Source organism: Chaetodon trifascialis, chromosome 5 (genome assembly GCF_039877785.1).
Source record: "Chaetodon trifascialis isolate fChaTrf1 chromosome 5, fChaTrf1.hap1, whole genome shotgun sequence".
NCBI classification, from domain to species: domain Eukaryota; kingdom Metazoa; phylum Chordata; class Actinopteri; order Chaetodontiformes; family Chaetodontidae; genus Chaetodon; species Chaetodon trifascialis.
The window spans coordinates 20,933,272-20,956,659 of record NC_092060.1 but is presented as its reverse complement, the minus strand read 5'-3'; the positions used below and the strand labels follow the sequence as shown (position 1 = coordinate 20,956,659).

The following is a 23,388-nucleotide window of genomic DNA, read 5'->3' as shown; positions in this document are numbered from 1 at the left end:
AGTCTCAGGCCATAAAGAACAACGAGGGCTTCACCACAAATGCAGTTTAAAGTTAATGATAGAACGAGTACAGAATCGTCGAGTGTAATGGACCGTACAGATCATGAGTCATAGCGGATTATGACGCTATGATGATTCATGCTTTCATCAAAGAAGAAAGAACGTCGGGCTCTGAGTAGTGCTGATAAAAACATGTTCTGCCTCTTTATCACTGTGCAATTTAGTGTGTCAAAACAGACCCAGCGAGTGTCGCAGGTCGTCAGGCAGCTCCGTCATCATCAATTGTTTGAAAATTATCCCCCCAGTAGTCCTTCATAAAGCCTGAATGTTGCAATCCTGTTGTTTTTTACTCAGAAGTTCTCCTTGTTGAAGTAAAATTTGGTTTTCCGAGGATCCACGTCAGAGTATTTGACACATTTCTTCTCCAAGACTTTTCCCAGAGCTTCTGGGCCACATAAGAAAGTTCCCACCACAGACCTGCGGAGGTTAAAAACGAGGTTAGAAAGAGGTGTTGGAGGTCAAGGGTTCAAGTTTTAATAGAGGTAATTCAGTTCAATCTACTATAATTTAGCAAGGAAGTAAAAACATTTTAAGATTCTATACTTAGATACTTTGAGCTACACGCTAACGCCAGCATGCTAATACGCTCACAACCACAATCTTAATCTAGCTTGTGAGCATGCTAACATTTGCTAATAAGCAATAAGTGCAAAGCATAGCTGGAGGACATAAAAGTCTGAACTGAATTTATAACAGTCCAGCAGTTGCCACAAATGTCAGCCTTATGGTGGCACTAGAGGAGAGGTCAGGGGTCATCAAAGTCCTCCAGGGACCATGAATGTCTGTATGAACTTTCATGATAATCCACTGAAAAATACAAATATTTCAGTCGGATCACATGAAGGGCTAAATAAGGGATTTTATCTTACGTTGGGTTCTCTTTGCGGACTTGTTCAAACTCCTTGTCCCAGGCGGGTCTGCCGTAGTAGATCTTCTGTTTGAGCCCAGTGATTATGTCTGTGTCCTCATCAGAGTGGACCCGCATAAAAAGAGCCTGTTACAAGACATGACATAACACAGCTGAGTTTACACTGAGTTGACCTCACGCTAATTATCTGGATTTTGGTCTGTGACTGGAACACATACATGGTTTTGATCCCATTTGGTCAGATAGAGTTTATAGGTGAGGAAATCCCCCATGCCCCTCTCCTCCATCTCCTTCTCCAGCACCTGGAGGAGGTCAGCAAACCACTCAAAGGCGTGCGTTTCCCGGCAGAGCCAATAGAAGTAGATCTGAAAGCAGGAAGCAGACGCAGGCTCGTTAAGTAATGATCCTCTTGCAAAACAGCTGGCCTTGCTGTTGGTCATGCCTGAGTGCATTGTAAAAGCGCTGTTCTTTATTTAAAAGACAATAACAGCTCCTGTCTCGCATTACTCATGTGCAGCAGTGTGTCAGCACGATGAAATGGATATACAGGTTTAAATGTCAAAAGCAGACTGAGAGGGACACAATGCGGCCGTTCACCTTTCTGGTGCGCAGCTTCGGGTCGGAGTCTTTGAACTTGTACCAGATGGACTTGAGGATGGAGGCAAAGGGAGTGACTCCGATGCCAGCACCGACCAGCATGCTGACCTCATAGTCGAATACGTCCTCACTGGCTGTGCCAAAGGGTCCGTCCACACCCATTCTGAGGAAGGACAATAAACACGCAGGACAAATAAAATACAGGTGACAACCAAAACAGGAAACAAGCCTTTTATGGGCAACTGGCAAATTGGCGACCTCAGTGAAAAACTCTATAGACACTATCTAATGCTAATGCTGGTTTTGACTCTGGTGAGGTTGAATAGCCCACACAGCCTATAACTCTTGAAAACGCTCATAGAAAAGGTGGGTCACACAAGCTTTTATGGCCATTAGCATTACAATGCAGCCCCTTAAATACGCTGCGTGTCAGTCATATCTTAGCCGGTTTATTCACACTGTCATTCTACCAGCTGTCTCATCTGAGCTTCCAGGTTGAGCTGAAAACAGCAGCTGTGTATAAAAAGTTCTCAACCTAATGTTTCTTTTTATGGGAACAATTGTGCAATGTGGACCAGTGCCACATACCACAACATACTGTCAATAGCCTGGGCGGGATTGGCGATGCCCAACCTTTGATACACAAAACTCTGCCTCACAACACAGTTTGAACTCAGCTTTCAGAACGACACTGAGAACCTTTCAGTGCAAATACGAACTTCTAAAATTCCACGATAGCCAGCAAAACTCAATCTGATGAGTGCTGCTAATTAGTATTCGACCTAATATGGTCCAAATTTAAATAGAATTAAGGTATTAACATCATTTGTATCTATTTTCTTGAACATTTTCCTTTATATAGTTCTGGTTGAAAATAAATCTGTGCAGGGCCTTACACTCAGTGGCCTAATTAAGACAGGTCATACATTAAGCTTTTTTTTTTTGGTTGAGTTGCCTTCAAAGTTCACAAAATGACTCGAAATTAAAAAATATGATGGCTGGGCCACTGAGTGTAATGTTGCTCTGTGGCTTCATTTCAAAATGCTGCATTCATGGAAATGTCATCGGAAAAACTGATATGTAGAGAGCTGAAAGTTGAAGGTTAAATTTGATCTTTTTTGGTTCTTTCATGTATGGTTATGTCTTTGTGTACATATATTAATTAAATAATAAGTGTGACTTAACCTTGTCTGGTTTTATTTCATTAATGTATGTATGTCAGTTTCCACTGGAGGATATGTGTTGGAGCTTTTGACAGTTTGAAAGAAAAGAAGTGGAAACAGGAGAAAACGTTTGCTTCGATTGGCACTGGTCTCAGATCAGTCGGTAAGAACACGCATCATAAAACATCACAGTGTCAACAGCATGAAATCAGAAGTGCTCACTTGGGTCCCTGTGCTCCCTCCGGAAGCTGCTGCATGATGTCGATGAGTTTGTCGGTCCAGTCCCCGGCCGAACGGATGTGGACGCTGAAGAAGTCCTCCTCGGGGGCGGAGGTCATGGTGAACGGGTGCCACTCCAGCTGGGAGATGGCCGGGCAGTTGAGGAAGACGTACTGACCCACCTCCATTTTGAAACCGTTCTTCAACAGCTGCAGCTCGAGCACCTTGGACGGATGCATCACAATCTGAAGGCAAAGCAAACGGATTAAAGTCACCGTGACTCAGCCTGCGGGACGACTCAGAGGGCACAGATGAATCGTGAATCAAACGTACCCTCCTGTATTGGACTCTCTGCATGTAACGAATGAAACGCAGCAGACGTTCACAAAGATACAGAATCATTGGCCCGATCACCCACATCCAGGTCTGAAAAAAGACGAGAAGATGCTAAATGACACTTTAATTTACACTGGTAGTAATTTTAAGGTGTTGGCTGTAAACACTGTTTCAGAGGATGAACAGGAACAAGGCCTTGACTTGTGCAGCTTCTGAGCATTTTGAAAGACAAACCTGCGGGAATCCTCCTGCAAACTGAGGGATGGGACAATCGGGAATCCGTCCCCACTCGTCACTGCGGTCTTTACAATAGGTCAAGTTGTGAGGTGGATCGGTTTTCTGCTGACTCCTCACAATGCGCCTGCAGATGAGACAGACGAATGAAACCTTTTTGTAATAACAACAACGTTGCATTGAAAGAAAAGGAAGCTGAAACCTTTCCCTCACCCGGCTCCGTGAAAGACGAGACCAGCGAAGAAGATGATGAAGAGGTGGTGGGTGTACCAGAAGACTTCAAAGTAGCTGCGCCTGATGACCTCCATGGAGGAGGTGATGATGAGGATGAGGGCCAGAGTGATGATGACCCCTGTGAGGCCAGCGATGGTGGTGAACACAAAGTAGGTGGGAATCTGCTGCGAGTCCTGAGACACAAGAAGAAGAAGTGATGAAGATGATGGATGGGACCAAACGCCTGCAAAACTAATGACAGTCCCATCAGCATCAGCAGCTGTACTTAGTGTTTATTGCTAACCAGCAAATGTTAGCATGCTAACACTAAACTATGATGGTGAACACGGAAAACATTACGCCTGCTAAACATGTTAGTACCACATTATATCAAAGTCCACATACTCACCACTGACTAGCTGCTTACTAGCATGCTCTTTAGCAGCATACTGGCTCGTTATTACTCATTATAAAGCACTTATTAATGCATTATTCTGCATGGGCATATTCTACATTAACTAAGAGTCAATAAGGTCCTAATTACTGCTTACTGATAGTAATGAAGGAAGTTTTTTGTACATGAATTATGATGTTAATAACCTCTCGTTAATGACCCTAACCCCCAGAATAAGGCTTTAATAAGTGCTTTGTAATATGTGCTGATATGCATGCTAAAAAGCAACCAGTTACTAGTGAACATGAGTACCTTATTAAAGTGTGACCATGTTACAGCCTCACAGAGAGGCCAGCAGTTTTCAAGTACTAGTTCATTGGAGTAATTCCACTTTGGAAGACTTTCTACTTGAAATAGGCCACATTTTAGAGGAAAAAAGGAAAGTTTTAGGGACTTTGCATGACCACATTTGTCTCATTTCATCATGGTAGTTTCATTAATGTTAGTTCTGATAACTTACGATGTCTGTTGTGCGGATTGGGTTCAGGTAGGTGGTGTTTTCTGTGTCCTCCAGGTCGGACAGAGCAGTGCTGAGTTTGTCATAAACTCCTTGTCTGCTGTTGTTGTACCACTCCACGTTCAACAAATGGGCGATCATGTGGACAGCTGTCAGGATGAAGAGGAGACACGTTATTCCTGCTGTATTTTAGCCAGCTGCACGAACAAAAATCTCAACAGTTCAATCATTTCAGTTTTAAAAAACACTGGATTTAAAACGTTGGCACTGGCTGCACTCGCCTTATGTTTGACAAGATAAGAGGAAATCTTACACCTTCAGTCAATATTTGTTTAGAATTTGTTTGCCTCCAACTCCCCTTCACAAATGACCCATTTGAGAAAATTTTGACCTGTGTAAGTGTTTGTATGCTGCCCTCGCAGCGCGTGCTCTTGTGCGTAGCTAGACAGCTAGTTAACGTCCAAAAAGGGTCTTCAAATAAACACACAGGGCTTGCTTTTCCCGTATTTTACTTGAGTCTTTACCTCTTTCTTTCATGTAAAACTGAAACATTACAGAGAAAATAAAAAAGGATCAGTATATAAGCACTGACATATTCACATTGACGGTAAGTATACACACGTAACTATGGCAACCGAGCATAAAGTTTTTACTGACATACAAATCTGCAATATACTACATAAAACACAACTTCACTACTTATCAAAACATTGTGTTTATGTACACATTTTACTTACAGACTAATGATCTCCAAGGCAGAAGCGTATCATAAAAACATTTGCAACATCGTGAATTCGGCTCTGACCGACTTGGCTGTCTGCTCGACGTGAGAGATGAAGCTAGCTAGCGAGAAACACGGTAACGTCAAAGATAGGTTGTGAGGTAAGAGCGCTCACTCTGTGGCTAATTCCGAAAACCAAACAACAAAACAGAGCGCTCACTCCGACGCTGTTTTCAAATCCAACTGGCAATAGCTTTTTAACATTTTAAATCATTTTAACTAACTTATTTAACTTATCAATTTATTTATCTAACTTCAAAGACAGCACACTCCCCGCTTGATATAATAGCATTATATCACTACAAATAAATGTCAATACAGATACAATCAAATTTAAGGGGGAATGTTCTTTGGCAATAACATCAACACAAGTCTTTTTGTTGAGACTCAGAAAGAAGGACTACAATCTCGGACACCGGCCTTAGAAACAACTTGGCTGTCCCATCCTTCACAGTCCGCACCTCCACCTTGCGGACCCTCTCGTCACTGCTTGGCAAGGTCTTAACAACCAGTCCCATTGGCCATTCGTTCCTGTGGGCCTGGCTGTCTTTCAATAAGACAACATCTCCTTCTTTTACATTTGGCTTATCTGTCGTCCACTTCCTGCGGCTCTGTAGAGTAGACAGATACTCTCCTTTCCATCTCTTCCAGAATGTGTCGGCAAGACACTGCACTCGCTTCCACTGCTTTCCATACAACTGCGTCGAGTCAAAGTTTCCAGCTGGGGCTGAAATAGCACTCATCTTCTGAGTAAGAAGCATAGCTGGGGTGAGTATTGCAGGATTGTCTGGGTCAGTGGATATGGGCACAAGGGGTCTTGAGTTCATGATCGCTGTCACCTCCGCCATGAAGGTGCTCAGGACTTCATGTGTGAGTCGTGTTGGTCCTGTTTGAAGCAGCATTGCGTCCAGAATGCGCCTGGCAACCCCAATAAGCCGCTCCCAGGAGCCACCCATGTGGGACGCGTGAGGAGGACTAAACACCCAGGAGCATCCTTTCTCTTGTAGGTAGTTCTTGATTACTGTGCCATCTGTGTTCATACCTAAATCCTTGCAAGCTCCTACAAAGTTTGTCCCTCTGTCGGAACGCAGAAGTTTTGCTGGACCCCGAATTGAGAAGAACCTCCTCAGAGCATTGATAAAACTGTCAGTTGACATGGTTTCAATCAGTTCAATGTGCACTGCTCTGGTTGACATGCACGTAAAGAGCACAGCCCATCGCTTGCTCTCCGCACTTCCTCCTCTTGTGCGGCGTGTCATGATGGTCCATGGCCCGAAGACATCAAGGCCTACCGAAGTGAACGGTGGTTCAGGAGCGAGTCTGTCTGTGGGCAGATCTGCCATTTTTTGGTCCTCCAATCTCCCTCTCAATTTGCGGCAGGTAACACACTTGTGTATGACAGAAGACACCAAGCGCTTACCTCCAATTATCCAGTATCCAGCACCTCGGATAGCTCCTTCAGTAACGTGTCGCCCTTGGTGAGCCACTTGTTCATGGAAATGCCTGATAAGCAACGTAGCAATATGATGGCCGTGTGGAATGATCAATGGGTGCTTTTCCTCTTCTGTCAGCTCGGCAGAGGAGAGACGACCTCCGACACGCAACAGGCCATCTTTATCCACTGCTGGATTGAGCTTCTTGAGTGTGCTTCGCTTCATAATTGTCTGTCTGCCTTCTTTAAGACATTTGAATTCCTCCTTAAAGGCTGTGTGCTGGACAGACTGAATGATTAGCACCTTGGCTCGTGAAAGTTCACATATGCTGGGCATTTCTTTGAAACATTTCCATCCTTTCATTTCTCCGTCATCTGTTTTTCCTTTGAAGGATGCTGCAACGTGAATGAGCCTGGCTAAGGTACGACAGAGTGTGCTCCACCTCGAGCACTGCTCAAGGTGTTGTGAGTTCAATAGGGGCTCTGACACATTGGTTGCCAGAGTAACAACCTCAGGACGAACCTCGTCGTCAGCTTCAGGCTCGATGAGGTCGTAAAGACTTGCTTCAGGTGTCTCTGCTGCTTTGTTGGAAAACAAGAAGGCAGGGCCTGTGAACCAGTTACTGTGTTGGAGTTGAGCTGCTGATGTAAACCTGGTAGCATGGTCTGCCGGGTTCAGGTTTGTAGGCACGTAATACCATTGGTTTGGGTGTGTGGATCCTCTAATCCGTGTTACCCGATTGGAAACATACATATAGAACCTTCTTGTGGAGTTGTGTATGTACCCAAGCACAATTCTACTGTCCGTGAAAAACTTTACAGTACTCACTTTAATGTCCATCTCATCTCTGATCAGCTCAAATACCTCAACAGCAAGAACAGCCGCGCAGAGTTCCAAACGTGGAACGGTGTGGGCAGGACGAGGAGCCAGTTTTGACTTCCCGATGACAAATCCGACATGATACTGTCCTCCAATGTCAGCAGCTCTCAAGTAGGCTACAGCTCCAATAGCTACTGTGGAGGCATCTGAAAAGATGCACAGTTCTTTCTCTTGTGTTAAAGACAGTGAGATTGGAATGTAGCACCGCTGGATCTGCAGATCTTCAAGAGCCTTCAGAGAGTCCTTCCATAGGATCCACTCTGCTTCCTTTTCTGGGGGGAGAGGATCATCCCACTCTCTTTGTTCAGATGACAGTTCGCGGACCAGGGCTTTCCCTTGCATTATTATTGGAGCTACAAAGCCCAAGGGGTCGTACAAACTGTTAACTGTCGACAACACACCTCTTCGTGTGAATGGCTTCTTTTCCTGGGACACCAGGTAAGTAAAGCTGTCAGTCTCTAGGTTCCAGGAAAGCCCCAAGCTCCTCTGAAGAGGGAGAGGATCCATTCCAAGGTCGAGATCCTTTAGATCCTTTGCTCGGTCCTCTGCTGGGAAGGCTTCCATTACCTGGCTGCTGTTTGATGCCACTTTGTGAAGTCGCAGGTTGGATTCTGCTAACATCTGTCTGGTCCGTGTGAGAAGATCTATTGCCTCTTCAGGTGTGGCAACTGACATGAGACCGTCATCAACGTAAAACTGTCTTTCAACAAATTGTCTTGCATCACAACCATGTTCTCGTTCACCCTCTTGAGCTGCTCGTCTCATGCAGTAGATAGCAACGGCAGGTGAGGGGCTATTTCCAAACACATGGACCTTCATCCTGTATTCTACCACTGCTTTATTGATGTCGTTGTCCTCATACCAGAGGTACCGAAGGAAATCTCTATGGTCTTCTTGGACAACAAAACAATAGAACATTTGCTCGACATCTGTTGTAAAAGCCACAGGTTCTTTCCTGAACCGCAAGAGGACGCCCAACAGAGTGTTGTTCAAATCTGGCCCACTAAGGAGAACATCATTAAGAGACGTCCCATCACATGCAGCACTCGAGTCGAACACGACCCGTATCTGGTTTGGCTTTTGCGGGTGGTACACACCGAATGTGGGCAAGTACCAATGTTCTTTGTCTTTGTCCAAAGGTGGAGCAGACTCAGCTTGATCACTGTCCAACATCTTCTGCATGAACTTAATGTAATGATCTTTCATCTCTGGGTTTTTCACCAAAGTCCTCCGTAGTGAACAGAGACGTTTTAAAGCTTGCTCCCTGTTGCTCGGAAGCTGTCTTCTTGGACAGCGAAAGGGTAAAGGAGCCACCCAGCTGTTCCCTTCGTTTTGATGGACCTTTGCATCCATGATGGTAAGGAAATGTTTGTCATCCATGGACAGTGCTGGTTTGTTGTCATCTTTAGACCTGTCAAACACTGAACACCCCAGATTGTCTGCACTGAGGGTGGGCCTTGTATTCTTGTCACAAGCAGGAAAGACTGAACCATGATATTGTGTTATGCACCCGTAGTCATCTTTCACATGGATGCTGTTTGGACATGGTTTTAGAAAGGATGTACGACCATTGTTCAGCATGTTAGTCTTGTAAACACTGACCTCTGATGGCTTGTGAACTGTTCCCAAGCACACTTCTCCAACGATGACCCAGCCGAGGTCTAGCCGCTGAGCGTAAGGTGCATTATGGGGCCCATTTATTTGCTCACGCACTTTATGCACCCGTAGGATGTCTCTCCCTAAGAGCAGAAGGATCGGAGCATCTAGGTCTACAGGTTGAATCTTATCAGCAACTGAGAGCAGGTGGGGGTGGTGGCGTGCGACCTCTGGAGAGGGAATTTCTGACCTGTCATCCGGCACCATGTCACACTCTATCAAGGGGGGTAAGGGAAGCTGGAGTTTCCCATCAGTGGACTCGATAGAGAAATTAACGGCTCTCCTTCCTGAAGTCTCCATTTTCCCAGAACATGTTTTTAGGGTGTATGGGGTGTGGCTGGCTTTTACTTTGAAAAGGTCAAAGAATTCTGTTTTGGCGAGGGACTTGTTACTTTGTTCATCCAGCACCGCATACATTCTAATTGCCTTCTCTTTTTTCCCTGTTGGAAAAGCTCTCACTAAACAGATTTTGGAACACGAGCGTAGACTGTCGGCCTGGCCACAAATCTCTGTACACTTAGAGGTTACTGAAGATGAGCATTCACCGTGCTCCCCGCTGTTGCTTCCTTCAGCTACAGCACTCTGTGTGGGTGTGAGAGGGGGATCTGGATGCAGTGCGGCGATGTGCTTCTCACTGTTGCACTCTAAACACTTGATGGTTACCTTACAGTCTCTTGCCATGTGTTGAACAGAACCACAACATCTATAACAGATGCGATTCTCTTTTAGGTAGGCTTTGCGCTCTTCCAGGGGTTTGCCTCTGAAGAGCTTGCACTTTTTCAATGGGTGCGGTTTTTTGTGTATTGGACACTGACGATCGGGCTCCTCTAATTTCTTCAGAACAGGATCGGTTTGGATGCTTGATTGCTCTGCAGGGATGTCTACTTTGTGTACAGTCACAGAGGTTTTACGATGAGGCTGTACAAGCTTTTCTGGTCTACAAGACACATGACTGCTGGGGGTGGATAGAAAGAAGCTTGGGTCATTTCTTATTTTTGCTTGCCGTTGAATGAAATTGGAGAAGACACAAAAGGGAGGAAAAGCCACTCTGTAATCCTCTTTGTAGTTGCTTCCAACGGCTGTCCACTTTTCTTGGAGGTTAAAGGGGAGTTTTTCTACTATTTGTTTTATCCCACGAGGTGTATCCAGATATGCGAGCCCTGGTAGGGTGCCGTCCTGCTTAGCACACTCCAGTTCGAGGAGGATGTCACCTAGCTCTCTCAGCTTGACATTGTCTTTGTTAGTCAACCTTGGAAAGTGTTCAATCTTTTTTAGCAGTGCGTCCTCGATGACCTCAGGTGTTCCATAACTCTCCTCGAGACGTTGCCACACCATATTGACACCTGCTGCAGGATTGAGGGCATGCACCGCACGAATTCTCTTTGCCTGCTCTGATGAGTCGGTTCCCAACCATCTTATTAACAGGTCTAGCTCCTCCCTGGCAGAGAGATTCAAATCCTTTGTTGCACTTAGAAAAGAGGCCTTCCATGACCAATAATTTTCAGGTTTATCATCAAATTGCAGAAGCCCAGTGCTTATCATTTCTCTCCGAATGAGATATCTTGCAAAGTCCTCATGAGCACCTTTTGGCTCAGGTAAGTATTCTCTTTCTGGATTGGTTGTGTATTTTGGAGTACTGTGAGGCTGAATATTGTCTGTGTTCATTGTAGGCTCTTTCTTTATGTCTTTGTTCACAGCCTGTGTGTTTACTTTACTCTCATCAGACTCCACTGTTACACGTTTTGAGGGCAGTTCTGCAAAATGCTGCTGGATATACTCACATGTGCGTTGTACAGGACTGATGGGCTTGTCTGTGTCACAGGGTTCTTGTGTGAGCTCCCCGCTTTCCACTTCAGCTTCCTCATAGGCTTCCATTTCAGCTTCAGCTGCAGCAACAGCTCTTTCACACTTCAGAAGATGGAGATTTGCATCCAGTTCTGCTCTCTGTTTCATCATGTTAGCTTCTCTTTCGGCGTAAACTAATTGTGCTCGGGCAGCTTTTGCCTTAGCATAAGCTTTTGTGGCTGTTGATGATGAACGCTGAGAGAGTCTAGTGGATGCTCTGGATGACTGTGACTTAGCATCGAATGACTGAGGAAGCATCTGCTCTTCGGTTGCTTCACCTCCACTAGCTTCATTTTGCTGCACAGTGGTGTGCTCCTTATGGTAACTTTTCCCTGAGCGTAGACTCATGCTTGCTGAATAATGTTTTGTAGTGCTTGAGCCCGCCGTAGATTAGTCTTTTTACTATGCTGCCCTCGCAGCGCGTGCTCTTGTGCGTAGCTAGACAGCTAGTTAACGTCCAAAAAGGGTCTTCAAATAAACACACAGGGCTTGCTTTTCCCGTATTTTACTTGAGTCTTTACCTCTTTCTTTCATGTAAAACTGAAACATTACAGAGAAAATAAAAAAGGATCAGTATATAAGCACTGACATATTCACATTGACGGTAAGTATACACACGTAACTATGGCAACCGAGCATAAAGTTTTTACTGACATACAAATCTGCAATATACTACATAAAACACAACTTCACTACTTATCAAAACATTGTGTTTATGTACACATTTTACTTACAGACTAATGATCTCCAAGGCAGAAGCGTATCATAAAAACATTTGCAACATCGTGAATTCGGCTCTGACCGACTTGGCTGTCTGCTCGACGTGAGAGATGAAGCTAGCTAGCGAGAAACACGGTAACGTCAAAGATAGGTTGTGAGGTAAGAGCGCTCACTCTGTGGCTAATTCCGAAAACCAAACAACAAAACAGAGCGCTCACTCCGACGCTGTTTTCAAATCCAACTGGCAATAGCTTTTTAACATTTTAAATCATTTTAACTAACTTATTTAACTTATCAATTTATTTATCTAACTTCAAAGACAGCACAGTTTGTCTGTCCGTGTGGTGACGAGGAAGTATGGCGGGAAAAGACAATCCACAATTTGTGTCATATCTGAGAAAAGACATCTGTTTCTGTATACAGTTTTTCTCATTATTTTATTTGCGCCCATTTCCGTTTCTCTACACCATCAGGAAGGACTCAAACCTTTTTTTCTTCTTTACCATTCTGTGTCACTTCTGCGTAAATTTTCTGATAAAGACTGATAAGCTTCAGGTCAGACACGTTTGCACTGTGTGGGAAATTGTAAACACTGCACCTAAAGCGTGCACAAAAGCGTACTGGCATCAGGGCAGAAAGAAAAACCTAAGTCTGAATGTGAATGCACTTCTTTGATTTGTGGTTTGTTTCTCTTTTTTTTCTCTTTTTCCCTGAAAAAAGTATTGCTCCACCCAAATCTACGACTGTGGCACTGGTAAAAGTGGCTGCATACACAATCCACACATACATGATGGTATAAGTAGCTATTTCTATCGCTCTGACTTAACCAATCTCTAGTTTTCAGCATTTAACCAAAAGTGCAGCCTCAAAGAAAGAAGCTCACCTGTCATCAGAGCGATCATATACGCCACCAGCTTATGGAAACTCAGATTTTTGTCCAGTTGTTTCCTCATCGTTCTGCCGCAACACTGAAAAGATAAAGGAAGTAAAAAAGGAGCAAAAGACCAATTTTCCAAAGCTGTTACTGAAACCTGCCTGACCTGTGTCTACTGAGGAAGGTGAGGCCACGGCTCCTCTCTGTTTTTTCTTAGTGAATATTGGAAATAATAACATTATCTGCGTTACTAACATTACTAAAACAACATTAAACATTAAAATTAACCTTACACTATCCAATTAAGGGACTAAAATATGTTTGCATTTAAAAGAAAAGGTTCGCCTATGTTTCTCAGACGTGCAGCAGTCAAACGAGTTTGTGTGACATGAATGAAATTTTTCCACTGTTAGAATATAATAACATTATCCTCAGCGACACTGCGCCTCGCCCTGCTGTGAAAACTATAAGTCTTACCACGAAGGAGCCTCGCAGCAGAGACAGCAGGTTCCTGCACACCGGGAGGAGGATCAGCATGCAGTTAAAGTTGAGGACTGCTGCGGGAGCTCTGGCCCAGGCCAAGGCAGACTGAAATAATACATGTGTGTTCATATGAGTCTGAGTGTGATTAGAAAGATTAAAAAGGCATATGAGCGATTCTCTCTACTCACCCCTAAAAGATGGCGCGTGTAGAAAAACTGATCCCCCAAATCGTAGAAGAGGTAAAACCAGACGAAGAGGAAGATGTTGATGCCCATCCAGACCACCTGCAAACACAGCCAGGATCACGTTCCCCTTACAAAAAAAACCTCTTTTTTAAGGGATCTTAATCCTAATCAGTCTATTTTCTTAAAAAGTTGCGGGAATTTGGACGCTTTTGCGCGCAAAAGCTGTGCGTAAACTCGCGCTCTTGTCACCTTTCAGTCCTCCGCAATTTGACAAATTGAATTCCTCATGTGTACCTATGGAGAACTCACCAGTATGAAGGATGTAAGCCCATGGTTGATAATCCAGTTACCCATGATGAGCGCTTGGTCTCGCCTCGCAGCCGTTTCCCTGCATCCTCTGCCGTCTCGCTCTTTTTATCTTACACCCTCCTACCTGGACTCCTCCCTCCTCCTCAGGTGCGCAGGTGATGCGACACATGGAGGCTGAAGCGAGTTAATTGTTGCTTTCCTCCTGCAGAAGGACCACATTCCTGCCGGCTGGAAACTCAGGTTGGTAAAACAAGAGCGCACTGTCGGCATGAGGAAGTGACCGTTGCACCATCCAGGAAATTTTACTCTGCGCTTGACTGTGACGCTATAAGATTTATGGACAAATAAAGTTTTATTGTGTTTGTGACAAGAATGAGTGACTGGATTTTATTTATAGAACAAATCAAGGCAGGAGCGAGTGTGCAGACAGATTCTTTTATTTAAGTTTCAAGTAAAACAGTCAAGGCACCAAACGAACAAACAACACCAAACATAAAAAAACAGGCAAACCGTGGAAGCACTTCAATAAAGTAGAAGCTAATTCAGTGTCAGTATTGTTAATGCAAATGTAAGGTTATTTCTGAAAGACACACGTCTGATTTTCCCTTAAGAGGAATCTTTCATCCGTCTCTCACATATTTCCACCTTTCACTTGCCAAAGTTTTTTTTTTTTCTTTAATCAAGGCAACCTGGCTGGACCGTGAACAACACAAGGCATTCATCACAGCAGGTTCATGCAGTCGGGTATGAGGAAGAAAAATTCCTCCTCTGACCTTTTCTTGCACTCCTGCTAATTTTTTTTTTTTTAGTTTGTTTTAGTGCAGCTGCAAACGTGTGCAAAGGGGGCGTTCATGGTGTGATAACCCTGAGAGGAAGTAAACTGGGGGTGTTCCCGCTTCAGACACACTTGGCACGTTTCCTACACACCTGGCTCAGTCCTGCACATGACCCACTGCTGCTCTCTCAACGCAGCCTTTGTGCATCGCTGCATATCTCGGCCTGCTACATTCTTTGGTATACTGGGGCCTTGTGGTGCCCTAAGTGTACGTAATCACCCCCGAGACAGACACCAGGTGCTAACCTAAATCCTTCTCAGGACCATGAACGAGTAAAGTTCTGTGCACTTAAGAGAAAAAGGCAGAAGTTTGTTCTCTAACACATCACTCAAAAACACAAATTCATTCAGGTTTTTGTGTTTGAGGTCTCGTTCAGCAGTGCACCCTGCAGCACCAGCTGCATTTCTACATTAGAGAAGTTAAATTTGTTCACTGAATTCGTCACAAAGCCCCTCAGGCTGCTTCCATCATGTCCTCAACAATAGCTGTGTCACCCTCTCCCAGCTGACTGGTGAGGTCGGGGGGTTCTGAGTTTTGGGGGTCCAGCGGCTCCAGCGGCTCCTCCGGCACCAGCACCATGGTGCCAGCGGTGGAGTACGAGGGCGCCGGCTTCCGTCGTCCTCCTCTTGCTCCCGTGGTTCCTTTAAGGCAGCAGACGCAGTGCAGGCAGTCGTGGACGTTGTACTTGAAGAGGCGTCTGCAGGGGTGGCAGAACTGGTAGAAGAGCAGCATGAAGAGCACGGCCAGGCTGTAGCAGATCAGCAGCTGGACAGCCAGCAGCGGAGCGCACACATACTCGTAAAAGTCCGACTTGAAGAAGTACCAGAACGCGATGAGGACAAAGTTCTCGACGAAGCGTCCGCAGTAGTACATGGCCAGGCGGCCCCAGTGCTGCTTCCTCTCGATGAGCTCTCGATGGGTGAAGTCCAGCTGCACCGCCGACCAGCAGAAGACGTTGATGCAGGCGTAGAGCAACGTGAACATGCTCAGCACCACTACGGTGCCGAGCTTCGAGAAGTTCTTCTCCACGTCCTGGGTCAGCGAGCCTTTCCTGGCCCAGAACTCGGCCCAGGGGAGGAAGAAGAAGAAGAGCAGGTTAACCATGCCGACGAGGATCACCCACTGTGTGAGCGCCGTGCTGAAGAGGACCAGAGCGGTGATCCGGGTGGCAATCTCCAAGCCTCTCCACAGGATCATGCACAGGTAGGCCGCAGGGCGCAGCCGCACCTTGTAGTCGTCATACCTGATCTGGATGGCCAGAACACTGCACACAAGAGCCCCATATGTGATGGAGATCAGGGTGATGACCATCAGAGCACCTGCGAAAACAAGCAGAAGTCATCTGTTATACTTTGTGACGATGACTCATTATTAATGGTCTCCAGCACAGAGAAATCCTTATATTACCAACATAAAGTCACCATGATTCAATACAGCCAAATATTCAAATCTATTCACTTCATTCTGTGAGTAAATACCTGCAAAACTAACAACGCTCCCATCAGCCTCAGATGTGCTGTGTTTCTTGTTGATGAGCAAATATTAGCATGCTAACACGCTAAACAATGTTTGTCAACACGGTCAACATTATACCTGCTCCATATGAGTGGACTGGCGTTATATAGACTGATTTACACCACCTCAAAAGACTTTCACCATTTTTAGAGGTGTTTCCAACTTGACCATGAATACAGACCAGGATGCAACACTGTAAAGTTTTTAAGATATCCACATCATGGAAAGCTGCATGAACCCTAACCCCTCAATCACTCTTACATCTTGTCGGGAGGAGGTATTTCTCCTGGATGGTGGCGTACAGCTGGAGCGTCAGCTGAGGCGTGGAGCCCAGAAAAGCCTGGATGACCGCTGTGCGTTTGAAAGCGTTTCTGTGAGAGGCGAGGATGCGCTCCGATTGGCCGATTTCCCACTCCATGGGCGTCCCCTTTCCCTTCTTCAGACTGATCTTCCTGGAAATGGTGACGTAAGGCTCCTCTTTTTTACCCGCCTTGAAATAGACCACCAGAGCCTGGAAACACCTGAGGACATAAGAACAGTGACTGTGAGTGGAGCAACACTGTCACACCAACAGAGGGCAGTGCAGCGTTGTGTTTAAGTTACAGGACACCACAGCTGGATGTTATGGTGTCTTGTGTTTGAACATCATTTATCATTTAATCATCACAGAGTGAATATGTAAGGAAAAATCATGAGCAGAATAAAGCATCAGAGGAAATCTTCAGCAGTTTGCAGTCACAGCTTCAGTTCAGGAATTCATAATTAGATATTTAAGTACTTGTCACAGCCACAGCATTGATCTCAGAAGTACTATTTCACGCAAGCGATCCCTCATTGACAGTGTTTTCTTTGTAAATCAGAGCTAAAAAAAACACAAGCACAACACTGAGAATCCACCAGAGGGCGGCCAGAGGACAGAAAAGACAGTTCCCTGTGGGCTGAATGTATGCGCTGGAAATATCCGGGTGTGGCACTCTTAACGTTTGCAAGGTAAATGCTCCCTGTGTTTGGCTGCAGCATGGAAAGAAAGAAGAGCTCATGAAGAGGGAAATGTAGTTTTAGCTGCAAGAGGTTTCTGTGCAGGAAGTGCAGACTGCTGCCTTATAAGAGGCCTTTTGAGTTTTGATATTCAGCAAATACTGAGGGGTTTATGGCAAAATGTGTGTTTCTAAGCAGAATTTGAAGGCTGGTTTTGTTTTTTTGGAGGCCCAAAATGACACAAAAGTCAATTATTACACAGTCGCATGTTGAAACCAAAACAGGGAACCTGCCTAAACTGGAAGTGCAAGGTTTCCACCTGCCAACAACAACATGTGAGCGTTATAATCCCTGAATAAAAATGAGCTGAAGGCTCACAGTGCTGCACATCTGCGCTCCACAGACAAACCCAGCCCTCTGATGATTCCCACCGCAGCAGCAAAGCTCGCATCACCGTGCTGGAATGTTATCTTTTGCTCCAAAGCCTCCAATGTTGGACATCAGAATCTCACATGAGTCTGCTTCTCCGTGGTTCAGCTATGTGCCGTCCTGACCCTCCGCAGTCAGCAGCAGGACATTTTCAGAGGCTGTTGCTTCAGCTGCTGCTCATATGAACTCCTGACTTTCAAACAGGGCACAGCGCCAAGCCTCCACACATATCCCTGAACTGTGCTTGACCCAAACCTTCGAGGCTGGCAGGGGAAATCTTGTTGTTATTTGGAAACACACTTATCTCTAAACCAGCACCCACACCGGCGTATTCACTGCCAGGCTGATAGCCGCAGGCAGATGAGGGTCATTCAGCGGTAGTGTACAAGGTTATGTTAGAGTCACAGTGGAGGCACAAAAACCTGATTTACTGACATCCTTTCCCTGGAAATCTGGCAGCTCAATGGGCTGAGGACGCAGGATGAGGGTACTGAACTCCAGCCAGCATGCACTTAGGATTCTGCAAAGCCACTAAGAGGCAGACTGAATTTCACTTAGGGGGGGAAAAAAACAGCCTTACTGGTGAATGCATTAGCCAGGAGAATCAATATGCTGACTTCCAAGGCAGCGTCTTATGGATTTCTAAAAGGAAACACAGGCCACTGCTCTGTATTTGCAGTCTAAACATGCAATCTGTTCCCGCAGTGTGTGAACGCAGCAGTACAGTGAGACAAAAACCCACATGAAAGAAGAGGAACTGCCTCGAAAAAGAGGCTCCTGTTACATCTGAAATACTGATATTCTCTGACTAAACAGGACGAGCGCATTCAGGAAATTCTTTCAACAGCTCTTTAGCAAGATGTGGTCACTTGGGATTACCCCCTAATCGGACTGTGGAGTGTGTCAAAGACAAAGAGACACAAACAAAGAGCTCTGCGTGCTGAGGCTGGCTCAACATGACAGAGTAATTGTGTACTTTCTGTCCCTGCTTCAGGAGCAGGATCACATACTTAAGGAGACAAGTCAAGACAAGGCCCCCCCTGCACTAGTTAACCAGACCTCCCTCCTTAAAGTTGCTGTGTGGATACTGTGTCTCACTATCTTCTGCTGAACTCCAAAACAACTGAAATAGACTTATTTGCGGTTATCTTGACAGACATGACATGATATGTTATGTTTGACCACGCAGCCACGCAATCAGCAATTACACCATCCCTGAATCACACAGGAAACCTCCCATCTGAGCCGAGAGGAGCCTGCTCACTGCAGCAGAGCAGGAATAAGGACAGCTCGAAACAAAACAGACCAACGCAGGACAGAACAGAGCGAAACGCTCGGCAATAACAACCCCAGCATTTGTTTTCTGGCCTCGCCGCCGCATTGAAAGCAGCAGAGAGGCTACAGCTCAGTGTAACAGATGATAGCTGCGCTAAGCGTTCTCCAAGCTCACATTAGAGATGCAGCCCGCACGGTTGCATTGGCTACTACGTGTTCGGGATCATAAATGAGTGTGTAGCTGACAGATAACAGCTGCTTTCCGTTTTGGTGGCTTACTTTTTTCCTGGATGTTTTTTTTGGTCGTGCTGCTGTAGCAGCTCTGTGGATGGCAGGGTCAGTCTGGAAGCTCCTCTGTCCACACTGAGAAGTCTTTACTGCTGGCTGGATTGTGATCAAAGTTTGTACTCATATAAGATAAGACTTTATTGATCCCACACTGGGGAAATTAAGCCTGCGGGTATTACAAAAAGCAAAAACAGTGGCACGAAAGGGTCAAGGTAAAAAGTATACAGGATGTAGAACAAAAAATCAGCTGTGTGTACCTGCATTATGTACAGATTATAGAAATACTGTTGCCAATATGGATAATATTATTGCACAGCTTCATTGATTTTTGTAAATATCTGCTTATTCTGAATCTGATGCAGCAACATGTTTCAAACAAGTTGGGACAGGAGCAACGAAAGACTGGGAAAGATGTGGAATGCTCCAAAAACACCTGTTTGGAACACTCCACAGGTAAACAAATGAACACAATTGCATAAAGGATGCTACTATACAAGCTCAGGAACAGCCAAAATGTCACGTAATGCATTCTTAGTACTTCTAAGCTTCAGGCCGCTTCACTGTGAACAGACTCTGCAGCTGCAGGTGGAGTCCTGCACCAACATGTGTGGCCTTATCTGCAGCCTGTTAGTAGATAATAATAGACCTGAGCCTGACCTTGGTCCAGTTAACTGTGGGAACTGAAAATCTGCATGAAGCACTGCTGCAATAATGGAGAGGTCTGGCCTCTGTGCTTGTGTTACAGTGTCCTCATTTGTCAAGCGCTTTGGCTCAAATGGCATTCATCACAAGTGCTAAAGCAGGAATTATGCAAGTCTTTGTTCTGCATTCTGAAAAGAGACTGAGTTTTATCCGTTTTGATGCACCGCATTATACAGCAAACCTGCTCAAATCAAAACCAGCTCAGCATTGAAGATAACATCATTTCCTGTCTCCTGAATGGCAGTAAAACTAAGACTGTCTGTGTTTCCTCTGCAGCTCTCCTAGATCTTTATTTATATATCATCTCTGTGTACTTTTTCTTAGAACTGTTCTGAATATGTTGGACTGTTTTCGCCTGCAACTGAAAGCCACATATCAAGTTATTTATATTCCTTTCAGCGACGCTTTCTCGTGCAAAGCATTCAACCTGTGGCAACGCAGCTGAGGAGAAGGCTGAACGTCCTGCCCCATGAAAGAAACACTCCCTTCAATTAAACTCTAATAGGACTGCAGCCCGTCAGGGCTCACTGTTGACAAATCAAAGTTCAGAGGGAGGCTAAGAGAGGGTATCAAGTGTGGATTTGAATTTCACAGGACGCCTCCGCCTACATCTTCCTGCATGAGTCACAGTTCGTCAAACAGGTTTCTCAGCTAAGACAAAGTGAATGGCTGTGTACAAACAGAACACCTCCCTCTCCAAGCACGGTGTAATCGCACCTCTGAACTTTTTAAACGCTGAACCCTTTAAAGAACACTTGTCTGCTGCTTTCCCTAAATACCTGCTGGCCTGCTTTCTCTGGTTTCCAATAAAATCAAGCTGCATTATTTCTAGAAGTCTTTTCGGCGACATCCCCAGCCCGACCCCTCTCTCCTCCAGCCGGGCCTGATCAGCGGTCTGACTGGCCTGCAGCACCGAGGCCTCTGGGTGCCATTATCCTGAGATGAGGTCATACCGCTGAGTGGCATACGGGTGATAAATGTGACGGATGTGTTATTAGGGTTGCCAGCTCTGCAGAGGCATTTGACGGACTGGTCTTTAGTTTTTGTTTTGACTGCAGGGGGTTCAACCGAGGACACACCACCAAGAGAAGACTTCAAGCCACAAAGCCCACTCCAAACAGGGCTGGATGCTGTCTCACATTCAAAACTTCAGTGATGTCATTGAATCATGTCTCCAAGCTGAGTGTTGTCAAAAGAAAAGGTGAAACAGCGCTGTGGTTAACGTGACCTTTCTGGAGACGTTACAGGCCTCATATTCAGAATTTTAGGTGATGTGGGAGGTTGTTATGTTCCCATCATCCCTCCTGTTCTTCTAACCGGACAGGCTTTCCATCTGGAAATCATGATGCAGCAGCTAATGAACGTGGTTCATCAAATGCAGTTGATTAACTGCAGCAGAGTGAGTCAGCATTAGGGCTGCAGCTAACAAGCATTCACTCAGATTCACTGTTTCGTCTATGAAATCAGCAGAAGAGAAACGAGCCCGACACAGCATCACACAGCCAAATGTCTTGTCTTTTGTTGTTGTTTTTCTGCTGACAGGCTAATGGATTCATTGTTTAAGCTCTAGTCAGCGTCCTACATTTTCTTAAATAACTTGATTATCTAAATTGCTGCAGATTCAGTCAGTTAACTAATCAATAACACGCTGGCAACTGCAGCTGTGGACGCATTAGTTATGAGTATTTTTTGGTTTGGCCCATAAAATGTCAGATGACAGGTGAAAAACATCCATCAGCGTTTCACAAAGCCCAAGATGACGTCCTCAAACTCAAAGATTTTCAGTTTACTGTCACAGAGGAGTGAAGAAACCAGGAAAGAGTCACATTTAACAAGCTGGGATCAGAGAATTTAGACTTTTTTCTTAAACCAATTAATCGATTATCAAGACAGTTAACAAACTAAGTGATGAATCATTGCAGCTCTAAAAATATTCCAAACTTTTCTTTAACGACGTTGCCACTTTGTGCAGACGTGACTTTTTAACAAACATATTGGTGTTTTTGCATGTTTTGCATCTACCACCGTCTGCCTGGAAACAACCTCACATGTCTAAAACAAGATGTGGAACAAGAGTAATGCAAGGTATGATTTGTAGTGAACTCTCCGTTAACATGCCACCCCCACCCCCACCCCCTGACCATGACCATGCCTGCGTGTCGCACCACCTGACCCTCTCCCACCTGATGACAGGGCCCAGCAGCAGCAAGTGCAGGAAGAGGACCAGAGGCCGGTCTCGACCCAGATCTCTGTGGATGAAGGTCAGCGCCAGTTGAATGAGCACAGCGGGCACCAGCATGAAGGTGATGGTGAGGCCCATCCAGATGACATCGTCGGTCTTGTGGTACATGCTGCAGAGCACGGCGGCGGTGACGAACTCTGCGCAGTAGAGCACGGTGGCCAGCACGATGCTGAAGGGGGGGTGGACCCGGCTGTGATTGACCACCAGCATGACTCCGTTCTCCACCACCGAGGGGCACTCCTGCGGGTCTATGTCCGAGATGTCCCTCTCCTGCTCCTCCATGGCCACTTCGCACATATCGTTAGTTTTGAGTTTTGTACGTGAGGAACGAGCTCGAGGTTGTTAACGGACGACCTGACTTCGTCTTGCCAAACTGTGTTTAAAAAAACATCAGTTTTTATAATTTCGTCCTTTGATGCGTCGTCTCTCCCAACTTTCCACCAAGTTGATCATCTCTGGTTACACATTGTGTTTGACTTTACAACTCGGCTTGTCCGGTTACTGTTTCAGCCGCCAGAGCTTTTGTTTTATTGCCTGTATATCGTCGTCCGTGGCGTTACCACCCTGTTAGATCCAGACGAAAGCGCCACACTGTCCGCCGTGGTGTCAGCGCTGTTAGCAAGATCGGCGAAGTTGAGCTTTTTCATACAGTCCGTCCAGAGCACAAACTCACCGTCCCAACTCCGAGGTTATCTGTAGCTTCAAGTTTAAATCAGCGTCTTGTTGCTGCTTAAACGCACACCGTTTCCCCCAGAGTCTGACTGCAGGCTGTTGGAGGTTTTGATACCTCCGTGTCGGCATATTTCTGCGGCCGTTGGCAGGTCGGGTTTCCAGGCTTTTGATGCGCTGTCAACCCAACGGCTGCGTCAAGTCAGCGAGAAACACGCGGGGCGATACCGGAAATGATGGGCGGACGCCGTCAAAATAAGAGATTACAGATAAGATAAAACTGCTATATCTGAAGACACGTGCTCGCAATGTTCTGTAAAAATAAATATACACACGTAAATAAATCGTCAAGAAAGGATGCAAAATGCAAAAAAAAAAAGAGAGAATATATATCACTAAATCAGTGAAGTAAAATAGGGTAAAAAAAACAAAACAAAACACTAACGTTTATGTAAACAAAACAGCAGTGGTACAAATTTCAGGATTAAATTCAGTGTGAATGGAAAATACTAAAGGAATACACTGAATGAAGTGTGTAATGGGTGATCGTGCTGCATGTAGAAAAGGGTCTAAAAACCAGTGGAAATAGGAATAGAAGCAGTGGATTGAGTTTGAGGTATATCAGAATAGTGACAAATGTGTACACTTGTCTCATGCATGTGGCATCTTGTACAGGTCACCATGGCTT

General features: G+C 45.3%; 2 protein-coding genes across 2 annotated transcripts; both read right to left on the bottom strand.

Annotated features, from left to right (window-relative positions):
* Positions 1-302: 302 nt before the first annotated feature.
* On the bottom strand, positions 303-13,859 carry nox1 (NADPH oxidase 1). Its single transcript, XM_070962553.1, has 13 exons — positions 13,767-13,859; positions 13,461-13,556; positions 13,267-13,377; positions 12,799-12,883; positions 4,605-4,750; positions 3,691-3,884; positions 3,478-3,604; positions 3,241-3,333; positions 2,911-3,152; positions 1,526-1,688; positions 1,147-1,293; positions 930-1,054; positions 303-477 (listed from the first exon to the last, which is right to left on the bottom strand). The coding sequence occupies exons 1-13, from the start codon at positions 13,809-13,811 to the stop codon at positions 351-353; spliced, it is 1,701 nt and encodes a 566-aa protein (XP_070818654.1). The 5' UTR covers positions 13,812-13,859; the 3' UTR covers positions 303-350.
* Positions 13,860-14,180: 321 nt separating this feature from the next.
* On the bottom strand, positions 14,181-22,904 carry xkrx (XK related X-linked). The gene is made up of 3 exons (XM_070963435.1): positions 21,973-22,904; positions 16,379-16,638; positions 14,181-15,921 (listed from the first exon to the last, which is right to left on the bottom strand). The coding sequence occupies exons 1-3, from the start codon at positions 22,326-22,328 to the stop codon at positions 15,056-15,058; spliced, it is 1,482 nt and encodes a 493-aa protein (XP_070819536.1). The 5' UTR covers positions 22,329-22,904; the 3' UTR covers positions 14,181-15,055.
* Positions 22,905-23,388: the final 484 nt, after the last annotated feature.